Below are 18,106 nucleotides of genomic sequence, written 5' to 3' on the forward strand. Positions count from 1 at the left end.
CTAAAGCTAAACTTTTAAACCTTTAAAACTTTAACTTAATTTTAACTTTTTAAACATAAATGTAAATAAAAACAGACAGGAATATTAATCCTCACATTAATGGATTACTCAACCACCTCAACCTATTCTCAAAATCTTTACATTACATGAATCATAAGAATGTCCAGAAATTATGTAATTTATTTGATCTATTTAAACTTTTGTAATAGACCCTTACTTTTATTGATTATTTTTTAAGTTATATTTGTTTACATATTTGGGTTTTCTTTGTCTACCTTTATCTCAGAATTGATATTGTTGTCATTGACAGACATGCCGTGGTTGTTTGTTGAATATTTGCTTCAATAAAAAAAATAAAAAAAAAATTGGGTGCATTCCCTGCTGCCGCCACAAGGGGTGCTCGCGGGCGCACTGGCGCCCGCGGGCACAGGGTTGGTGACCCCTGAGTTAAAGTGTTTGGGCAGAAGATTTTATTCATGACAAAAGTGGAGCTGGTTTTATTTTGCTTTGGAAGCATATCTTGTTGGGTCTCATATCAAAGAATATGCTAAAGGACTTAATCAACTTTTGCTCATCTTGGCCAACTTTCATGTCCTCAAATGTAAATTCTCTGAAAACCATATTTTGTTGTTTTCTTTTCTAGGTTCAATCTATGTAAAATAGTATCTGTAGTATGTGGGTTTGAATTTTGCATTTGTTACTTTTTTGCATAACTGAATGTAAATCTCTGTAATTTTAAACGATGTACAATAAAGTTTAATGAGAAAAAACAGCGTTGTAATGCCCAATAAAGTTTGACAGTTTTGAATGGTTGGATGTTTTTCCGATCCCTCCGCCGCGGCTCTGCTGCCCCTTGGTGGTCATCCGGCGGAAAGGCAGCTGTGGAAGTAGGTCGCGCGCTGCTCCTCCGTCGGTACACTTCTGCAGAAACGATGAAGAAACGGCATTTAAACCCAACGCCCCCGGTTGTTCCCTACAGAGCGGCGTTAGGATACAACCCGCCGCCCCCCATGAGGTCCGGTCCGGCTTTCGTGAAGCTAACATCATGTACAGCCTTTGCTAGCTTTCGCTGCTTCTTCGGCCGGGTCGAACTGGGAACGTTCGCAGAGTCGTCCCGGTTCTTAACTGGATGTTTTCGTTGTTTACCCCCGGAAACTCCGGGCACTGCTGCTGGTCGAGTGTTGCTGAGCTAATGGCTGCTTTCTGTCGGGGTTTGTGACAGAGTTCCGCCGCGGTTCATCGAGGCCATGCGGCGCATCACCGGGACGGAGCCGGCAGTTAACCCGGCAGAACCGAAGCGGAGCGAGCCCACGAGAACTGCAGGTTCGAGCTGCACTCAAACACAAGAGCCGCCACGTCGGTGCTGGACCGGAAAAACTCCCCCCAGGCGGCACCTAGGGGACTTCGGCCAGCACCACACCCGCTACTCCTCTGCAGAAATGCCCTGCAGAGGAGCGGCCGGTGTGGTGCTGGCTAAAGCCCCCCTAGGTGCCGCCTGGGGTTTTTTTTTCCGGTCGAACACAGGCTGCCGGGGGGTGGGGTGGGGGGTTACTTTTTTGATTTTGAGAAATCTGATTGAGATAAAATATTTCATCCCTCCCTAACAGGATTTCCTCCTAACTTTGTTTGGTCTCATATTTGGTGGCTTCTTAATCACACTTAATGATTAAACCGAACTTTTCAACCATAAAACAAATAGTGAAGACAAAGTTGAATTAACCAAAGCAAACAGAGCGGGGAAAGTAACCCTAAAGCAAGGGGCCCCTGAGCCAAATGGGGCTCTTTCATCCCTCTATGTGGCTCCTAAAATTCTTATTTCTGCTTCATGTCAGATAAATGAGCAAAAAGATGCACATATTGATGCACATGCAGCTCACATTCTTCTCTTCAGTGTGTATGAGCTGTTCACAGACCAACTTCTACTAGATCTACCAAAACCTGCATTCCCACACCATTGTTCTCATGTTTATATGCAGTATTCAAAGAAAAAAAGACCAAAGTCACGTTTGACTCGACGTTCTTGCAGAGTTAATTCAGTAAATGTGCTACAGCAGCTCTGTGTTGTATTTGACATGAGGTGTTTTTTACTTTGAAAGGACACACAAATCTCTTCATCACTACAGTCTGCCCCAGGGCAGCTGTGGCTACAACAGTAGCTACCATCACCAAGTATGAATGAGGAGTGAATGAATAAAGGACACACTGTAAGCGCTTTGAGTGTCTTGAAAAGCGCAGATAAATCCAATCCATTATTATTACTATTATTATTAAATGTACTTATTACTATAAATCAATGTTTGTAAATATTCAAAGTCATATTTTATGACTGAGGGGCTTAATGGTCACAAAGACATAAAAAAGGATTGTTTTCAGATGGGGACTTGTGGTTATGGCTGGGTTCTAGTCGCTAAGACACTGGATCAATTGGATCTCTTGGTGTTTAAAGGTGCAGACCCCTCCCTATAGTGAAAACAGAGGAGCACACCCCTCCCTATAGTGAAATCAGAGGTGCAGACCCCTCCCTATAGTGAGAACAGAGGTGCAGACCCCTCCCTGTATTAAAAACAGAGGAGCACACCCCTCCCTATTGTGAAAACAGAGGAGCACACCCCTCCCTATGGTTAAAACAGAGGTGCAGACCCCTCCCAAAGTGAAAACAGAGGTGCAGACCCCTCCCAAAGTGAAAACAGAGGTGCAGACCCCTCCCAAAGTGAAAACAGAGGTGCAGACCCCTCCCTATGGTGAAAACAGAGGTGCAGACCCCTCCCTATATTGAAAAAAGAGGTACAGACCACTCCCTATGGTGAAAGCAGAGGTGCAGACCCCTCCCTATGGTGAAAACAGAGGTGAACACCCCTCCCTATATTGAAAACAGGGGTGCAGACCACTCCCTATGGTGAAAACAGAGGTGCAGACCCCTCCCTATGGTGAAAACAGAGGTGCACATCCCTCCCTATATTGAAAACAGGGGTGCAGACCACTCCCTATGGTGAAAACAGAGGTGCAGGCCCCTCCCTATGGTGAAAACAGAGGTGCAGGCCCCTCCCTATGGTGAAAACAGAGGTGCAGACCCCTCCCTATGGTGAAAACAGAGGTGCAGACCCCTCCCTATGGTGAAAACAGAGGTGCAGACCCCTCCCTATGGTGAAAACAGAGGTGCACATCCCTCCCTATATTGAAAACAGGGGTGCAGACCACTCCCTATGGTGAAAACAGGGGTGCAGACCACTCCCTATGGTGAAAACAGAGGTGCAGGCCCCTCCCTATGGTGAAAACAGAGGTGCAGACCCCTCCCTATATTGAAAACAGAGGTGCAGACCCCTCCCTATGGTGAAAACAGAGGTGCAGACCCCTCCCTATGGTGAAAACAGAGGTGCAGACCCCTCCCTATGGTGAAAACAGAGGTGCACATCCCTCCCTATATTGAAAACAGGGGTGCAGACCACTCCCTATGGTGAAAACAGGGGTGCAGACCACTCCCTATGGTGAAAACAGAGGTGCAGGCCCCTCCCTATGGTGAAAACAGAGGTGCAGACCCCTCCCTATATTGAAAACAGAGGTGCAGACCCCTCCCTATGGTGAAAACAGAGGTGCAGACCCCTCCCTATGGTGAAAACAGAGGTGCAGACCACTCCCTATGGTGAAAACAGGGGTGCAGACCACTCCCTATGGTGAAAACAGAGGTGCAGACCCCTCCCTATGGTGAAAACAGAGGTGCACATCCCTCCCTATATTGAAAACAGGGGTGCAGACCACTCCCTATGGTGAAAACAGAGGTGCAGGCCCCTCCCTATGGTGAAAACAGAGGTGCAGACCCCTCCCTATATTGAAAACAGAGGTGCAGACCCCTCCCTATATTGAAAACAGAGGTGCAGACCCCTCCCTATGGTGAAAACAGAGGTGCACACCCCTCCCCTATATTGAAAACAGAGGTGCAGACCCATACCTATAGTCGAAACAGAGGTGCAGACCCCTCCCTATGGTGAAAACAGAGTTGCAGACCCCTCCCTGTAGTGAAAACAGAGGAGCACAACCCTCCCTATTGTGAAAACAGAGGAGCACACCCCTACCTATAGTGAAAACAGAGGTGCAGACCCCTCCCTATGGTGAAAGCAGAGGTGCAGACCCCTCCCTATATTGAAAACAGAGGTGCAGACCCCTCCCTATATTGAAAACAGAGGTGCAGACCCCTCCCTATGGTGAAAACAGAGGTGCAGACCCCTCCCTATATTGAAAACAGAGGTGCAGACCCCTCCCTATATTGAAAACAGGGGTGCAGACCACTCCCTGTGGTGAAAACAGAGGTGCAGGCCCCTACCTATAGTGAAAAAAGGGGTGCACACCCCTACATATGATGAAAACAGAGGTGCACACCCCTCCCTATGGTGAAAACAGAGGTGCAGACCCCTACCTATGGTTAAAACAGGGGTGCAGACCCCTCCCTATGGTGAAAACAGAGGTGCAGACCCCTCCCTATGGTGAAAACAGAGGCGCAGACCCCTCCCTATAGTGAAAACAGAGGTGCAGACCCCTCCCTATAGTGAAAACAGAGGTGCACAGGTTTACAGACGTGGCGAATATCAAAAACACAAAGTCTGAAAGTTTGCTAGTGTTGACGTGAAGATGACGGAATCACACCTGAGTTCTGAAGACCCGCCTCCTTCTCCATTTCAGCGCCACCTTCAGTCAACAAATGGAAGTCCTCGTTCAAAGTCCTGGGTGATCAGGAGGACAGTCCTCAGATGCAAACCGCTAACAGTCCAGAGAGGTACAGTCCTTTGTGCCGCTTCAACACCAAAGTCTGGAATGTTTTTTGGCATATTTTCAGGAAGAAACTCTGCAGATGTGACGACTCTCATCGTCCGCCACTGCTTCAGCTTCCAGATGCGTTTGTCAGAGATCCTCTGTCTTTCGCCGTCATCTCCAACAGTCCATCCTCTCCTCATTTCCTCACAGGACGGAGCTTTACGATCCCAGCAGTCCTCTGTCGTCAGACTCCGAGCCCGAGGGGCCGCGGGCCCCGCCTCCCACCCACTCCCCGCCCAATCTGGAGGTCATCCTGCCCCGTCAGCATCACGACAGCGGAAGGTGGGACCGCGAGAGCCGACTCCCGGACAGACTGGACTTGGTCCCTGGAAGCAGCCCTGCCGGGAGCAGAGGGCTCAGTCCAGGTTTTCGGCCGGCCCAAAGACCAGCATACAGCGCCGAGGCGGAGCCGCTCGGATGCACGGGTTTTGGGTTCAACTCCCTGGACAAACATAACCACCTTCCTCCTGACAGAACCCCCTTACAGCAGCTAGGGGCCTCTGCGGAGGAGGAGGGGAGGATTGTGCCTGAATGCAGGAGAGAGGTAGTTCTGACAGCAGGAACCAAAGCATGTGTGATGTGACTGAGTGCTGACGGCTGTCTACCTGCAGGCAGCAGCTCCACCCACAACATCTCCACCCAGATTCAAGAGAGACTACCTCAGACCTCTGGAAGCAGGTAAACCAGGACAGACGGCAGAGAGGAGACTCTTTCAATGTGTAACTGAAGACGTTCTCTTGACAGTAGAAGTGGATCAGGACTTACCTCGGACTAAAGTGACCAAAACGGAGGAAACCGCTGCGGCACAGAGCAGGTACGCCGCCTATAGGAGGTGCAGAGCAGGTACGCCGCCTTAAGGAGGTGCAGGGCAGGTACGCCGCCTATAGGAAATGCAGAGCAGATACGCCGCCTTAAGGAGGTGCAGAGCAGGTACGCCGCCTTAAGGAGGTGCAGGGCAGGTACGCCGACTTAAGGAGGTGCAGAGCAGGTACGCCGCCTTAAGGAGGTGCAGAGCAGGTACAACCGCCTTAAGGAGGTGCAGAGCAGGTACGCCGCCTATAGGAGGTGCAGAGCAGGTACGCCGCCTTAAGGAGGTGCAGAGCAGGTACGCCCCCTATAGGAGGTGCAGAGCAGGTACGCCCCCTATAGGAGGTGCAGAGCAGGTACGCCGCCTTAAAGAGGTGCAGAGCAGGCACGCCGCCTATAGGAGGTGCAGAGCAGGCACGCCGCCTATAGGAGGTGCAGAGCAGGTACGCCGCCTTAAGGAGGTGCAGGGCAGGTACGCCGCCTATAGGAGGTGCAGAGCAGATACGCCGCCTTAAGGAGGTGCAGAGCAGGTACGCCGCCTTAAGGAGGTGCAGGGCAGGTACGCCGACTTAAGGAGGTGCAGAGCAGGTACGCCGCCTTAAAGAGGTGCAGAGCAGGTACAACCGCCTTAAGGAGGTGCAGAGCAGGTACGCCGCCTAAAGGAGGTGCAGAGCAGGTACGCCGCCTTAAGGAGGTGCAGAGCAGGTACGCCGCCTATAGGAGGTGCAGAGCAGGTACGCCGCCTTAAGGAGGTGCAGAGCAGGCACGCCGCCTATAGGAGGTGCAGAGCAGGCACGCCGCCTATAGGAGGTGCAGAGCAGGCACGCCGCCTATAGGAGGTGCAGAGCAGGCACGCCGCCTTAAGGAGGTAAAGAGCAGGTACGCCGCCTATAGGAGGTGCAGAGCAGGCACCCCGCCTTAAGGAGGTGCAAAGCAGGTACGCCGCCTTAAGGAGGTGCAGAGCAGGTACGCCGCCTATAGGAGGTGCAGAGCAGGCACGCCGCCTATAGGAGGTGCAGAGCAGGCACGCCGCCTATAGGAGGTGCAGAGCAGGTACGCCGCCTTAAGGAGGTGCAGGGCAGGTACGCCGCCTATAGGAGGTGCAGAGCAGATACGCCGCCTTAAGGAGGTGCAGAGCAGGTACGCCGCCTTAAGGAGGTGCAGGGCAGGTACGCCGACTTAAGGAGGTGCAGAGCAGTTACGCCGCCTTAAAGAGGTGCAGAGCAGGTACAACTGCCTTAAGGAGGTGCAGAGCAGGTACGCCGCCTATAGGAGGTGCAGAGCAGGTACGCCGCCTTAAGGAGGTGCAGAGCAGGTACGCCGCCTATAGGAGGTGCAGAGCAGGTACGCCGCCTTAAGGAGGTGCAGAGCAGGCACGCCGCCTATAGGAGGTGCAGAGCAGGCACGCCGCCTATAGGAGGTGCAGAGCAGGCACGCCGCCTATAGGAGGTGCAGAGCAGGTACGCCGCCTATAGGAGGTGCAGAGCAGGCACCCCGCCTTAAGGAGGTGCAAAGCAGGTACGCCGCCTTAAGGAGGTGCAGAGCAGGTACACCGCCTATAGGAGGTGCAGAGCAGGCACGCCGCCTATAGGAGGTGCAGAGCAGGCACGCCGCCTATAGGAGGTGCAGAGCAGTCACGCCGCCTATAGGAGGTGCAGAGCAGGCACGCCGCCTTAAGGAGGTTCAGAGCAGGTACCCCGCCTTAAGGAGGTGCAGAGCAGGCACGCCGCCTATAGGAGGTGCAGAGCAGGTACGCTGGCTTAAGGAAGTGCAGAGCAGGTATGCCGCCTTAAGGAGGTGCAGGGCAGGTACGCCGACTTAAGGAGGTGCAGGGCAGGTACACCGCCTTTAGGAGGTGCAGAGCAGATACGCCGCCTTAAGGAGGTGCAGAGCAGGTACGCCGCCTTAAGGAGGTGCAGGGCAGGTACGCCGACTTAAGGAGGTGCAGAGCAGGCACGCCGCCTATAGGAGGTGCAGAGCAGGTACGCCGCCTTAAGGAGGTGCAGGGCAGGTACGCCGCCTTAAGGAGGTGCAGAGCAGGCACGCCGCCTTAAGGAGGTGCATAGGAAGTACGCCGCCTATAGGAGGTGCAGAGCAGGCACCCCGCCTTAAGGAGGTGCAGAGCAGGTACGCCGCCTTAAGGAGGTGCAGAGCAGGTACACCGCCTATAGGAGGTGCAGAGCAGGTACGCCGCCTATAGGAGGTGCAAAGCAGATACGCCGCCTTAAGGAGGTTCAGAGCAGGTACGCCGCCTTAAGGAGGTGCAGAGCAGGTAGGCGCCTATAGGAGGTGCAGAGCAGGCACGCCGCCTATAGGAGGTGCAGAGCAGGCACGCCGCCTTAAGGAGGTTCAGAACAGGTACCCCGCCTTAAGGAGGTGCAGAGCAGGCACGCCGCCTTAAGGAGGTGCAGAGCAGGTACGCCGCCTATAGGAGGTGCAGAGCAGGTACGCCGCCTTAAAGAGGTGCAGAGCAGGTACGCCGCCTTAAGGAGGTGCAGAGCAGGTACGCCGCCTTAAGGAGGTGCAGCGCAGGTACGCCGCCTATAGGAGGTGCAGAGCAGGTACGCCGCCTATAGGAGGTGCAGAGCAGGTACGCCGCCTATAGGACGTGCAGAGCAGGTACGCCGCCTATAGGAGGTGCAGAGCAGTCACGCCGCCTATGGGAGGTGCAGAGCAGGTACGCCGCCTATAGGAGGTGCAGAGCAGGTACGCCGCCTATAGGACGTGCAGAGCAGGTACGCCGCCTATAGGAGGTGCAGGGCAGATACGCCGCCTTAAGGAGGTGCAGAGCAGGTACGCCGACTTAAGGAGGTGCAGAGCAGGTACGCCGCCTTAAAGAGGTGCAGAGCAGGTACAACCGCCTTAAGGAGGTGCAGAGCAGGTACGCCGCCTATAGGAGGTGCAGAGCAGGTACGCCGCCTTAAGGAGGTGCAGAGCAGGTACGCCGCCTATAGGAGGTGTAGAGCAGGTACGCCGCCTTAAGGAGGTGCAGAGCAGGCACGCCGCCTATAGTAGGTGCAGAGCAGGCACGCCGCCTATAGGAGGTGCAGAGCAGGCACGCCGCCTTAAGGATGTGCAGAGCAGGTACGCCGCCTATAGGAGGTGCAGAGCAGGCACCCCGCCTTAAGGAGGTGCAAAGCAGGTACGCCGCCTTAAGGAGGTGCAGAGCAGGCACGCCGCCTTAAGGAGGTTCAGAGCAGGTACCCCGCCTTAAGGAGGTGCAGAGCAGGCACGCCGCCTATAGGAGGTGCAGAGCAGGTACGCTGGCTTAAGGAAGTGCAGAGCAGGTATGCCGCCTTAAGGAGGTGCAGGGCAGGTACACCGCCTATAGGAGGTGCAGAGCAGATACGCCGCCTTAAGGAGGTGCAGAGCAGGTACGCCGCCTTAAGGAGGTGCAGGGCAGGTACGCCGACTTAAAGAGGTGCAGAGCAGGCACGCCGCCTATAGGAGGTGCAGAGCAGGTACGCCGCCTTAAGGAGGTGCAGAGCAGGCACGCCGCCTTAAGGAGGTGCAGAGCAGGTACGCCGCCTATAGGAGGTGCAGAGCAGGCACCCCGCCTTAAGGAGGTGCAGAGCAGGTACGCCGCCTTAAGGAGGTACAGAGCAGGTACCCCGCTTATAGGAGGTGCAGAGCAGGTACGCCGCCTATAGGAGGTGCAGAGCAGGTAGGCCGCCTATAGGAGGTGCAGAGCAGGCACGCCGCCTATAGGAGGTGCAGAGCAGGCACGCCGCCTTAAGGAGGTTCAGAGCAGGTACCCCGCCTTAAGGAGGTGCAGAGCAGGCACGCCGCCTATAGGAGGTGCAGAGCAGGTATGCTGGCTTAAGGAGGTGCAGAGCAGGTATGCCGCCTTAAGGAGGTGCAGAGCAGGTACGCCGCCTATAGGAGGTGCAGAGCAGGCACGCCGCCTATAGGAGGTGCAGAGCAGGTACGCTGGCTTAAGGAGGTGCAGAGCAGGTACGCCGCCTATAGGAGGTGCAGAGCAGGCACGCCGCCTATAGGAGGTGCAGAGCAGGTACGCTGGCTTAAGGAGGTGCAGAGCAGGTACGCCGCCTTAAGGAGGTGCAGAGCAGGTACGCCGCCTTAAGGAGGTGCAGAGCAGGTACGCCGCCTATAGGAGGTGCAGAGCAGGTACGCCGCCTATAGGAGGTGCAGAGCAGGTACGCCGCCTATAGGACGTGCAGAGCAGGTACGCCGCCTATAGGAGGTGCAGAGCAGGCACGCCGCCTATAGGAGGTGCAGAGCAGGTACGCCGCCTTAAGGAGGTGCAGAGCAGGCACGCCGCCTATAGGAGGTGCAGAGCAGGTACGCTGGCTTAAGGAAGTGCAGAGCAGGTACGCCGCCTATAGGAGGTGCAGGGCAGATACGCCGCCTTAAGGAGGTGCAGAGCAGGTATGCCGCCTTAAGGAGGTGCAGGGCAGGTACGCCGACTTAAGGAGGTGCAGAGCAGGTACGCCGCATTAAAGAGGTGCAGAGCAGGTACAACCGCCTTAAGGAGGTGCAGAGCAGGTACGCCGCCTATAGGAGGTGCAGAGCAGGTACGCCGCCTTAAGGAGGTGCAGAGCAGGTACGCCGCCTATAGGAGGTGCAGAGCAGGTACGCCGCCTTAAGGAGGTGCAGAGCAGGTACGCCGCCTTAAGGAGGTGCAGAGCAGGTACGCCGCCTTAAGGAGGTGCAGAGCAGGCACGCCGCCTATAGGAGGTGCAGAGCAGGCACGCCGCCTTAAGGAGGTGCAGAGCAGGTACGCCGCCTTAAGGAGGTGCAGAGCAGGTACGCCGCCTTAAGGAGGTGCAGAGCAGGTACGCCGCCTTAAGGAGGTGCAGAGTGGCCTCATTCTGCTTACATTACCTGCATGAGGGTAATACATGCCTGAAACATTTACCGTAAATTCCGGACTACAAAGCGCACCCGATTATTAGCCGCACCCACCCATTTTCACGTGTTTAACTAATTTTATACATACACAAGCCGCGTCGGGGTACAAGCCGCATGAATTAGGCAACATTGTCATCCTGACGGATCACTTCCTGACTCAGAGTGTAAGTGTGATTTATTAGCACACAGTGGGTGGAGTCAGTTTTGCCTCAGGCTCATGTCTTTGAATCTATCTGCATCTGCCAAACAGTATGCACGTCTATTCTGTTCACAAGTTCCTCAGTTATGGTATTTATTTTATTTTTATTTTTTAACTTATTGACAATCTAGGTATCACACATAAAATTACAAACAGTAACCATATAATCAACATTACATCCCTCAGTTATGATGAGGAAATTTACATCCCCGATCCCCCATTTCCCATGAGTCTTAGGGGCTAAAGGCGGGGCCAACGCCCGGCTCGCCATTCTGTTGTACGTGTTTAAGAATGAGCAAGTATCAGCAGTGCATGGAGGGGTGAACGGGTAAAGCTCTCCTTCCGCTTGTGTCGCGGCAGGGTTATGGGAGTAACAGGGCTGGTTAAAAACACGCTAGTAAAATAAATCAGCGACGACTGAAAAGCGCGCGCCTCAGCGCGATACGCGCGCCTCCTCGCGGCGCGTCAGAAGTTTCCTTCCACAACAAACACTTGCTCCGCGGACGCCTCGAGTAAGCCCTGGCTGCAGCCTGCAGAATGTCTCGACGCCTCTGCGCTCCGCGCTCCCGCGCGCTCCTTGTCTCCCCTTCTTATCTACTCCGACAGCTCTGGCCATGGCGGCTTCAAGGAGGAGCGCTTCGTCCCCATTGCGCCGGTGGACGGAGCAAATCGTGTCTGTGCAGAGCAATCGGACTTAATACTGTACGTTTTTTGTATGAGGGGCGGATGCGTTGTTACGTGTGGGAGCCTTCAGACTGCCATCGGCCCCGCAGCTCACACGACACGCAGTCTCCAGCTCACACGGAGGCTGTGAGCGTTTCAATGCAAAACTCCGCTCAGTCCTTAATAACCGTTAAAACGATCACGTCAATTTGTGTTTCCAGTCGTGTCCCGACAAAATAAAGGCTGATGTTATTCCCACATGCGCTGTTCTCTCCGTCACGCAGCTGACCGGCTTTTCCAAACCCGTTGGTGATGGTGGATTTTTTCACGCTGCTTTTAAGGATTGCTTTTAACTTGAAAGCTTCATCATATTGTAGCGGCGATCACGTGCACGTTGGGTCTAATGGCACCAAAGGATTCTGGGATGCGGCTGGGCATGCGTGTTTCGTTTTGTTGAACCATGACTGAAGTGTCTAAGACCTGAAGTGAGGTCCATGCTGTTTGGCTGCTTAGAGGTGTGTTGAAAAATAAATGACTTGTGTTTGATGTTAGAGAATACAAACCATTCACTGTGTCCGAAAATACGTACACGGCGGCCGCCAATAAAATCCAATAATTAGCCCCGTCACTGAATAAGCCGCACGGCTGTAAGCGCAGGAAAAAAGTAGCGGCTTGTAGTCCGGAAATTACGGTACTTCTGCGAGTTTTCAGCTCGTTTGGGTGTTTTGGATGCATGAAGATGCAGCTCTGCTCCGTCCTCTGGATCTCTGAATGTTTCTCTCTCAGGTGTCCCATCACCTGTGACCTCTGTGATGTGGGAGTGGCCAATGCGCAGGAGCTGCAGGCTCATTTAGACTGCAAGAGCCACTGGGACACTATGCAGTACATCCAGGAGCACAACAGCTACGACGATGTGACTGCGGCTTTTCTTCAGGTAAGAAAAGGAGCTTCAGGTGACCGAACACCTGGGAAAACAGGTTCATTGTTCAGAAAGCAGTCGGCTGTGTTCAGCAGATCCGATACTAAATGTCAGCTACCAGCACACAGGAATGCGCCGGGCGCTCTGGGCAAACTGTCACAAAAGAGGACAATCTACTCAGCTTTAGAGAATTAAAAATTACATTTAGACTGGAAAATCAAGATTTATTTAGATTCCTACAAATTCAAGACTTTTATATAAAGGAACTTAAACCTGATCTAGAACCAAAAAAAATGAGACAGCATAACTAAAGTGATATCAGACGCTTATAAAAACAGTAAAACAAAGGTTATTTCAACATTTTACCGTTCTTTTACTGACAACAGGAAAAGTTCATCACTCTACATTAAAAGTAAATGTGAATCTGAGCTCAATCATAAACCTACTAGGGCTGAAACGATTCCTCGAGTTACTCAATTACAAAAATTCCTCGAGGCAAAATCTCTGCCTCGAAGCCTCGTCAAATTCCTATGACGCGCACTATACGCGCGGCACAGGGATTAGATTGTGTCACACGGACCGTTTATTCACACGGACCTTTTGAATTTAGTTGGCGCGATGGCGGAGAATAGATCTATAAATAAACGGCAGAAATTGTCTAAAGTGTGGGATCATTACACACTTAATAAAGAAGAGAACAAGGTGCAGTGTCTCTACTGCAAAATAGAGCTGGCATACCACAACACCACATCTTCCATGATTCAGCATCTGAACAGAAGACATCCACTCTATGCTGTTTCACCAAGCATCGCTGAAACAAGGTAAATTAACATAGTCTAAGCCTATTGATGTTCGCGGATTTTAATCCCATACTGCATTTGTAGCGATGTCGTGATGCGGACTAGATATGATGTTTAACTTTGATGACGTTTTAAAGTAGTAAACGTAACTATCACGTTCAATTGCAAGAGAGTATAGCCTAAAAAAAGAACCTTTTCACACACAAACACACGCACGCACGCACACACGCACACACAAACACATACATTTGGATGTTTGTTTTGAGATTACAGCTTATTATTTTTAATTGTATTATTTGCATAATTTTTTTATACATTTTATACATTGTGTACCTGTTTGGCTTGATATTTTATGTTCATTTTTTGTTCCCAGGTTAACTAAACTAAATTTGCAGAAGGTGCAATCCTTTTTTTGTAATGTTGTGTATTAAGAAGACAAAAAACCAAGTTTATATTCATATTAGTTTTACAATACATGTTATACATGTTACAGTAAGTTCACTTAACTGTACATTGTTCTATAATTGTTGGCACTTAACTTTTGGCACTTAACTTTTAGAGCCAAACTTTTGGACTTGGAAGTAAATACCTCTGTTGAGAAATAAAAGCCAAATGCTTGTTCATTTTACAGCCACATCATTTTTGTTATGCATTATTTGTTTTGGTTGTTCAAAAACACACACGAATCGTTTTATCCGATTACTCGATTAATCGATCGATTAAGTGCTAGATTAATCGATTACAAAAAGAATCGATAGCTGCAGCCCTAAAACTTACGGAGGAAGACTGGTTTAAAATGTGTCTCAATGCTCTACTACCAGCTCTCAAATATGGAAGGAATTAGCATGAAAGGATCCTATACGGTATTTTAGAACGCCCAAAATCAAAAGAAAACGACTGAAAACTCCCCAGTCTTGTTGGAGACACTATGGGAGTCAGGAAGGAAGACCATTTACTCCATGGAAAATAATGACAGTTCAACTAAAACATTTAGTTAGACATTTACAACAACAAAAAAGAGAAAAAAGGTTGTGGAAAATCACTAAAATTCTGAGAGGATTTTGAAAAAGAAAAATAAAAAACAGCCCAATTATCGTGTATTATGTTTATTTTTGTTGTAGTTGCTGATCCATGTTTGTAAACACTGACAACTGGAAAACACTCAATAAAAAAAAAAGAAAACTCATTTGGATATAAGAATAGAATAAAATAAAATATAAAAACATTCCGTTTTTATGACATATTTCATGTCAAGTTGGTGTTTGGCACAGAGGAATAAACTGGACTTCTTCACCATCTGGAGTTGAAACAGCGAAACGTTTCCATCAGACTTTTTGAAGCTCAGTCGTTTGGAAAGGACTGAGGCCTTCAGGGAACGATGCAGCTCTGTAACCGGGGGTTTGAAACCCGATGGACAGAATCCAGTTTTCCAGCCAGGAGGCAGAAAACGGTTTCAAATGGCTCCACTGTCTTGTTTTGTCTTTGAAGGAGGTGATGCTCTCCAAGAGTCTTCAGTGCAGCCGAGCCATCGAGGACAGCGCGCTGACCGGTAAGTCCCGCTGGAGGAGCTGCCCGCTTCAGATACTCGGTCATTCAGCCCTTCGCCTTCAGCTCTGCAGGAGAACGACCACATGACCAAGGTGGAAATGTTTCACTGCGCCGCCTGCAAACTGTTGGTCCCCACGTCTGGAGCCGACGTGAAAGCTCACATCACGTCTGTGGATCACCTGCGCAACACCAAGGTCCAGCTGACGGCCTTCAGCGGCTGCACGCCGCTCCCTGTGACGGCTGCCTTAGTTTCTGAACTGTTCTTGTTTCCTTGCAGGAGTTCGAGGAGCAGCAAAGACGTGCATGCCTCAGCAAAGCAGAGACCCTCATGAAGGAGTTAAAACCACAGTTTGAACACTTCCTGAATGTTCTGAAACTCAATGGACAGACTTGAGAGAATGGAAAGACAGGTCAGGAGTTTGGGACATCGTGGTGTGAAAACCACACCGGATGATGTGAAACGTTGACTTGAATTGATCTGCCAAGCAAAGCCACGCCCTCTCCCATTTCTGTTGATGTAGTTTGAAATAAAATAACAGCCCTGGACTGTGTTGCTGCTGTCTGTGAGGGTTTAACATGCATCTCTGCACCAAGCCCCCGCCTCACCACAGAGCCAGAGACCTAGACCCAGCAGCCCCCTGGCTGAGGAACAGAGAGCGCGCAGAGCCGGAGCCCCACCCCACCCCACCCCAATGCGCTCCGGGCCCATACCCAATGCCCCAACCGCTTGAGACCTACGCCTTCACACAGACGGGAGGCTCTATGAAAAATATTTTCATGAAATCAAACATTCTTCAACAAGATAGTGTTATCCAACCAAACTCTTCACTCACCCAGAAACATCTGTAGGGTTTGTTCTTTTGTACAGGTTACACACACTGATTCACCCAAACCCAGCATCTGATCAGCCTTCAGAAACCCTGCAGGTCTGGTCTCCAGCGTTTGTGCAGAAACACAAGACTCCAGGATCCACTCACAACTGGCAGTCTGTTCTTTCTCCGCTTCCCTCTGGTGTGGAGGATCCTTAAACAAAAGAAGCCGTCTGCTCAGCGACTGACACCATTTAGCTAAATTCAAGTTCTGCCTGGAAGTCAGAAGCAGACCAGTGATCCCAGAGGCATGGAACGTTTTCTGGCTGAACTCGGCCTCTCTGGCTGGTAGAAGGTGTGACGGACAAATACTGACTGACCTTTTGCTTCTGCAACAATGTGAGGATTCTGTTCTGCTCACTGACAGGTTTTCAGGCCAGCCAGCCTCGCTGACCGTTCCCAGCTGGTACCGACTTTGAGCTGAGAGCTGGGGGCTACTTTTTCTGTCCAGGATCTACATTTATTGTTTCTGCCAGTGGCTTCAACAGTCCTGTGTTGTGTTGGTCACACAGTCACATGGACATGTGTGCAGCATCACTTGAAAGCCCTGGAAGTTGTACTCCAGCATAACTATGTATGACCACCATAAGCTTTTGTTAGTTCACAACCCTAAAATAATGTTGGTGCTTTTTGTGTTTGTCCCACAAACATGTTAAAGACCCATTCTGACAGAAACGCTGTTTGTGGTGTTTTTAACTTGTAGCATTTTTCTCATGACGGAGGACAAAGAGAAAGAAAATTATGATTCAAATTGTGTTTCTGAGGTTTTTTTGTGAATCAGATGCAGTTTGAAGAAGCTTAAATTTGTTAAGTACAAACTGCAATGGGCGGGGCCACAGTCTCCTTGCCCCTCCCCTTTCTGATCATCCACCTGCAGACCCACAGATCCATGAAGGTCTTTGTTTCCTGGTCTGAGCTGGAATCTGGATCAGAACTGGACGGATGGATAGATCTGATGTTGATCCTCAGCTTGGGGGTGTGAGGGCTGTAAGCTAGAAGGAGCGACTGTAAACAAAGGGATGATGGGAAATAAGTGCTGGCTTCCTCCCCGCACAAATGTGAAAAACACCAAATGTGACAGCAGCTCATTGCCCCCCCCCAGGGCAAATACAGAGAACAAATTTCCAGTACTTGGGTTTGAAGACACTGATGAGACGGTAAGTTTCTAAATCAAGATTTTGTCTGTTCACAAGTGAAGCTGCACGTTTACAGAAACATGGGTCCCCCGACAGCCCACCAGTGAGAGCCAAGCTAGCATTCGCCAAGAATGTCCACTGTGCACAAAGAGTTCTTTCCTCAGAACCAGCATGAGCTCCTTTATCCTCTTTAGCTTTTCACATTCTGCTAAAAGGTCTGACAGAACCAGAGAAACCGAAGGCTGTGAATGAAATGAAGGCAGCAGAAGACTCAAGCAAGTCCTGGTAAAATAATCTGAAATGTTGGAGTCCAGAAACAAGGAAAGCACAGAAAAAGATTCGAAAGACTTGATTTCGTTCACTCCCAGGTCATTATTTTACCACAACAACCTCCGAAAGCTGCCATCAAACTCTCAGTCCAACCGCAACTTTCTGTGTGTGTGTGTGTATTTGTGTGTGCAGGGGTGTATTTGTGTGTCTGTGTGTGCAGGTGTTTGTATGTGTGGACAGGTGTTTGTATGTATGTGTGTGTGTGTGCAGGTGTGTATTTGTGTGTGGACAGGGGCCTGTTTCAGAAAGGAGGTTCAACCAACTCTGAGGTTGAACTTGAACTCTGAGTTGGTCAATCGAGAGATTAACAACTCTGAGTTTTCTGTTTCAGAGAAGCTGATCCGCGTTAGGTCAATCAACTCTGAGTGGACTGATTCGGAGGTAAGCGTGCGCACCGCGACTATAAGAAGCCATTATCAATGGAGCGCAGATATCACGAGTCACCATGGCAACCGTGAAAAAAAGAGGTCTGCGTATTTTTCGCCAGCTGAACTTGACGTGCTGCTGCAGAGTTACAGTGAATATGAGCAGATATTCCAGAAGAAAAGCAACACCGCTGCATCTGCAAAACAGAGACAGTTAGCGTGGGAAAACATAGCTGCTCAAGTTAATGCGTAAGTTTGCATTTAAATCATTGTTATAAAATATTGGCTGTAATAACTTTTTAAATAGCGTAAGGAGTGAAATAAAAAATGGGGATATTTAGGTGGTCTTTTGAAGTGTTATTCCTGGTGTAATTGCATGAAATGCTGCATAGTGTACAGAACCAATCTGGGGGAAAATGCATTTAACATCAGTAATGTTTAAAGGACTTTTTTGTTAACCTTCCCCTCTTGCAAACGTTGGTCAGTTTAATATTAATACATGCAATTGTGTTTTTAAAAGTGAACTTTTGTCTACTGTTGAACCTTTCTCTGCGCGAAGACTTCTCATTTCTTTTCTCTCGTCTTTCCGACCGTGGTCAGAAGCGCAGAGGAGATTTCCTTCAGGGCCGAAGGGAATTCTCCTTCGGGGTTCACTTCCCGTTCGAAACCCTCAACCTCCAGAGCGGATTAAGAATGACTCCAAAACAGTTATTCTGGGAATGACACCTTCTCTTTATGTAACTAAGTGCTCCGTCCTCCGAACACCCCCCCCCCCCCCATCTGCACCTGCAC

General features: G+C 50.4%; 2 protein-coding genes across 4 annotated transcripts in view; both read left to right on the plus strand.

Moving 5' to 3' along the window:
• The first annotated feature begins 819 nt into the window (after nt 1-819).
• Nucleotides 820-16,158, plus strand: LOC101159222 (uncharacterized). 3 transcript variants are annotated; one of them, XM_023964827.2, is made up of 10 exons: nt 820-1,015; nt 1,223-1,323; nt 4,675-4,768; nt 4,957-5,350; nt 5,418-5,484; nt 5,536-5,620; nt 12,134-12,281; nt 14,555-14,615; nt 14,678-14,808; nt 14,892-16,158. In XM_023964827.2, exons 1-10 carry the CDS (start codon nt 933-935, stop codon nt 15,006-15,008), a joined length of 1,281 nt encoding a protein of 426 aa, XP_023820595.1. In that variant the 5' UTR covers nt 820-932; the 3' UTR covers nt 15,009-16,158. The 3 variants fall into 3 exon arrangements, with proteins under 3 accessions (XP_023820595.1, XP_023820596.1, XP_023820597.1); XM_023964828.2 differs by having other exon boundaries at nt 821-1,015; nt 5,551-5,620; XM_023964829.2 differs by having other exon boundaries at nt 821-1,015; nt 5,554-5,620.
• Nucleotides 16,159-17,431: 1,273 nt separating this feature from the next.
• hfm1 (helicase for meiosis 1) overlaps nt 17,432-18,106 on the plus strand; it is a 54,732-nt gene continuing 54,057 nt past the window's right edge. The window contains exon 1 of the mRNA XM_078934301.1: nt 17,432-17,563. The gene's annotated coding sequence lies outside the window, so the exon portion shown is untranslated. The remainder of the gene's footprint in view (nt 17,564-18,106) is intronic.

Source organism: Oryzias latipes, chromosome 17 (genome assembly GCF_053564925.1).
Source record: "Oryzias latipes strain Hd-rR chromosome 17, Olatipes_Hd-rR_3.1".
Classification (NCBI taxonomy): domain Eukaryota; kingdom Metazoa; phylum Chordata; class Actinopteri; order Beloniformes; family Adrianichthyidae; genus Oryzias; species Oryzias latipes.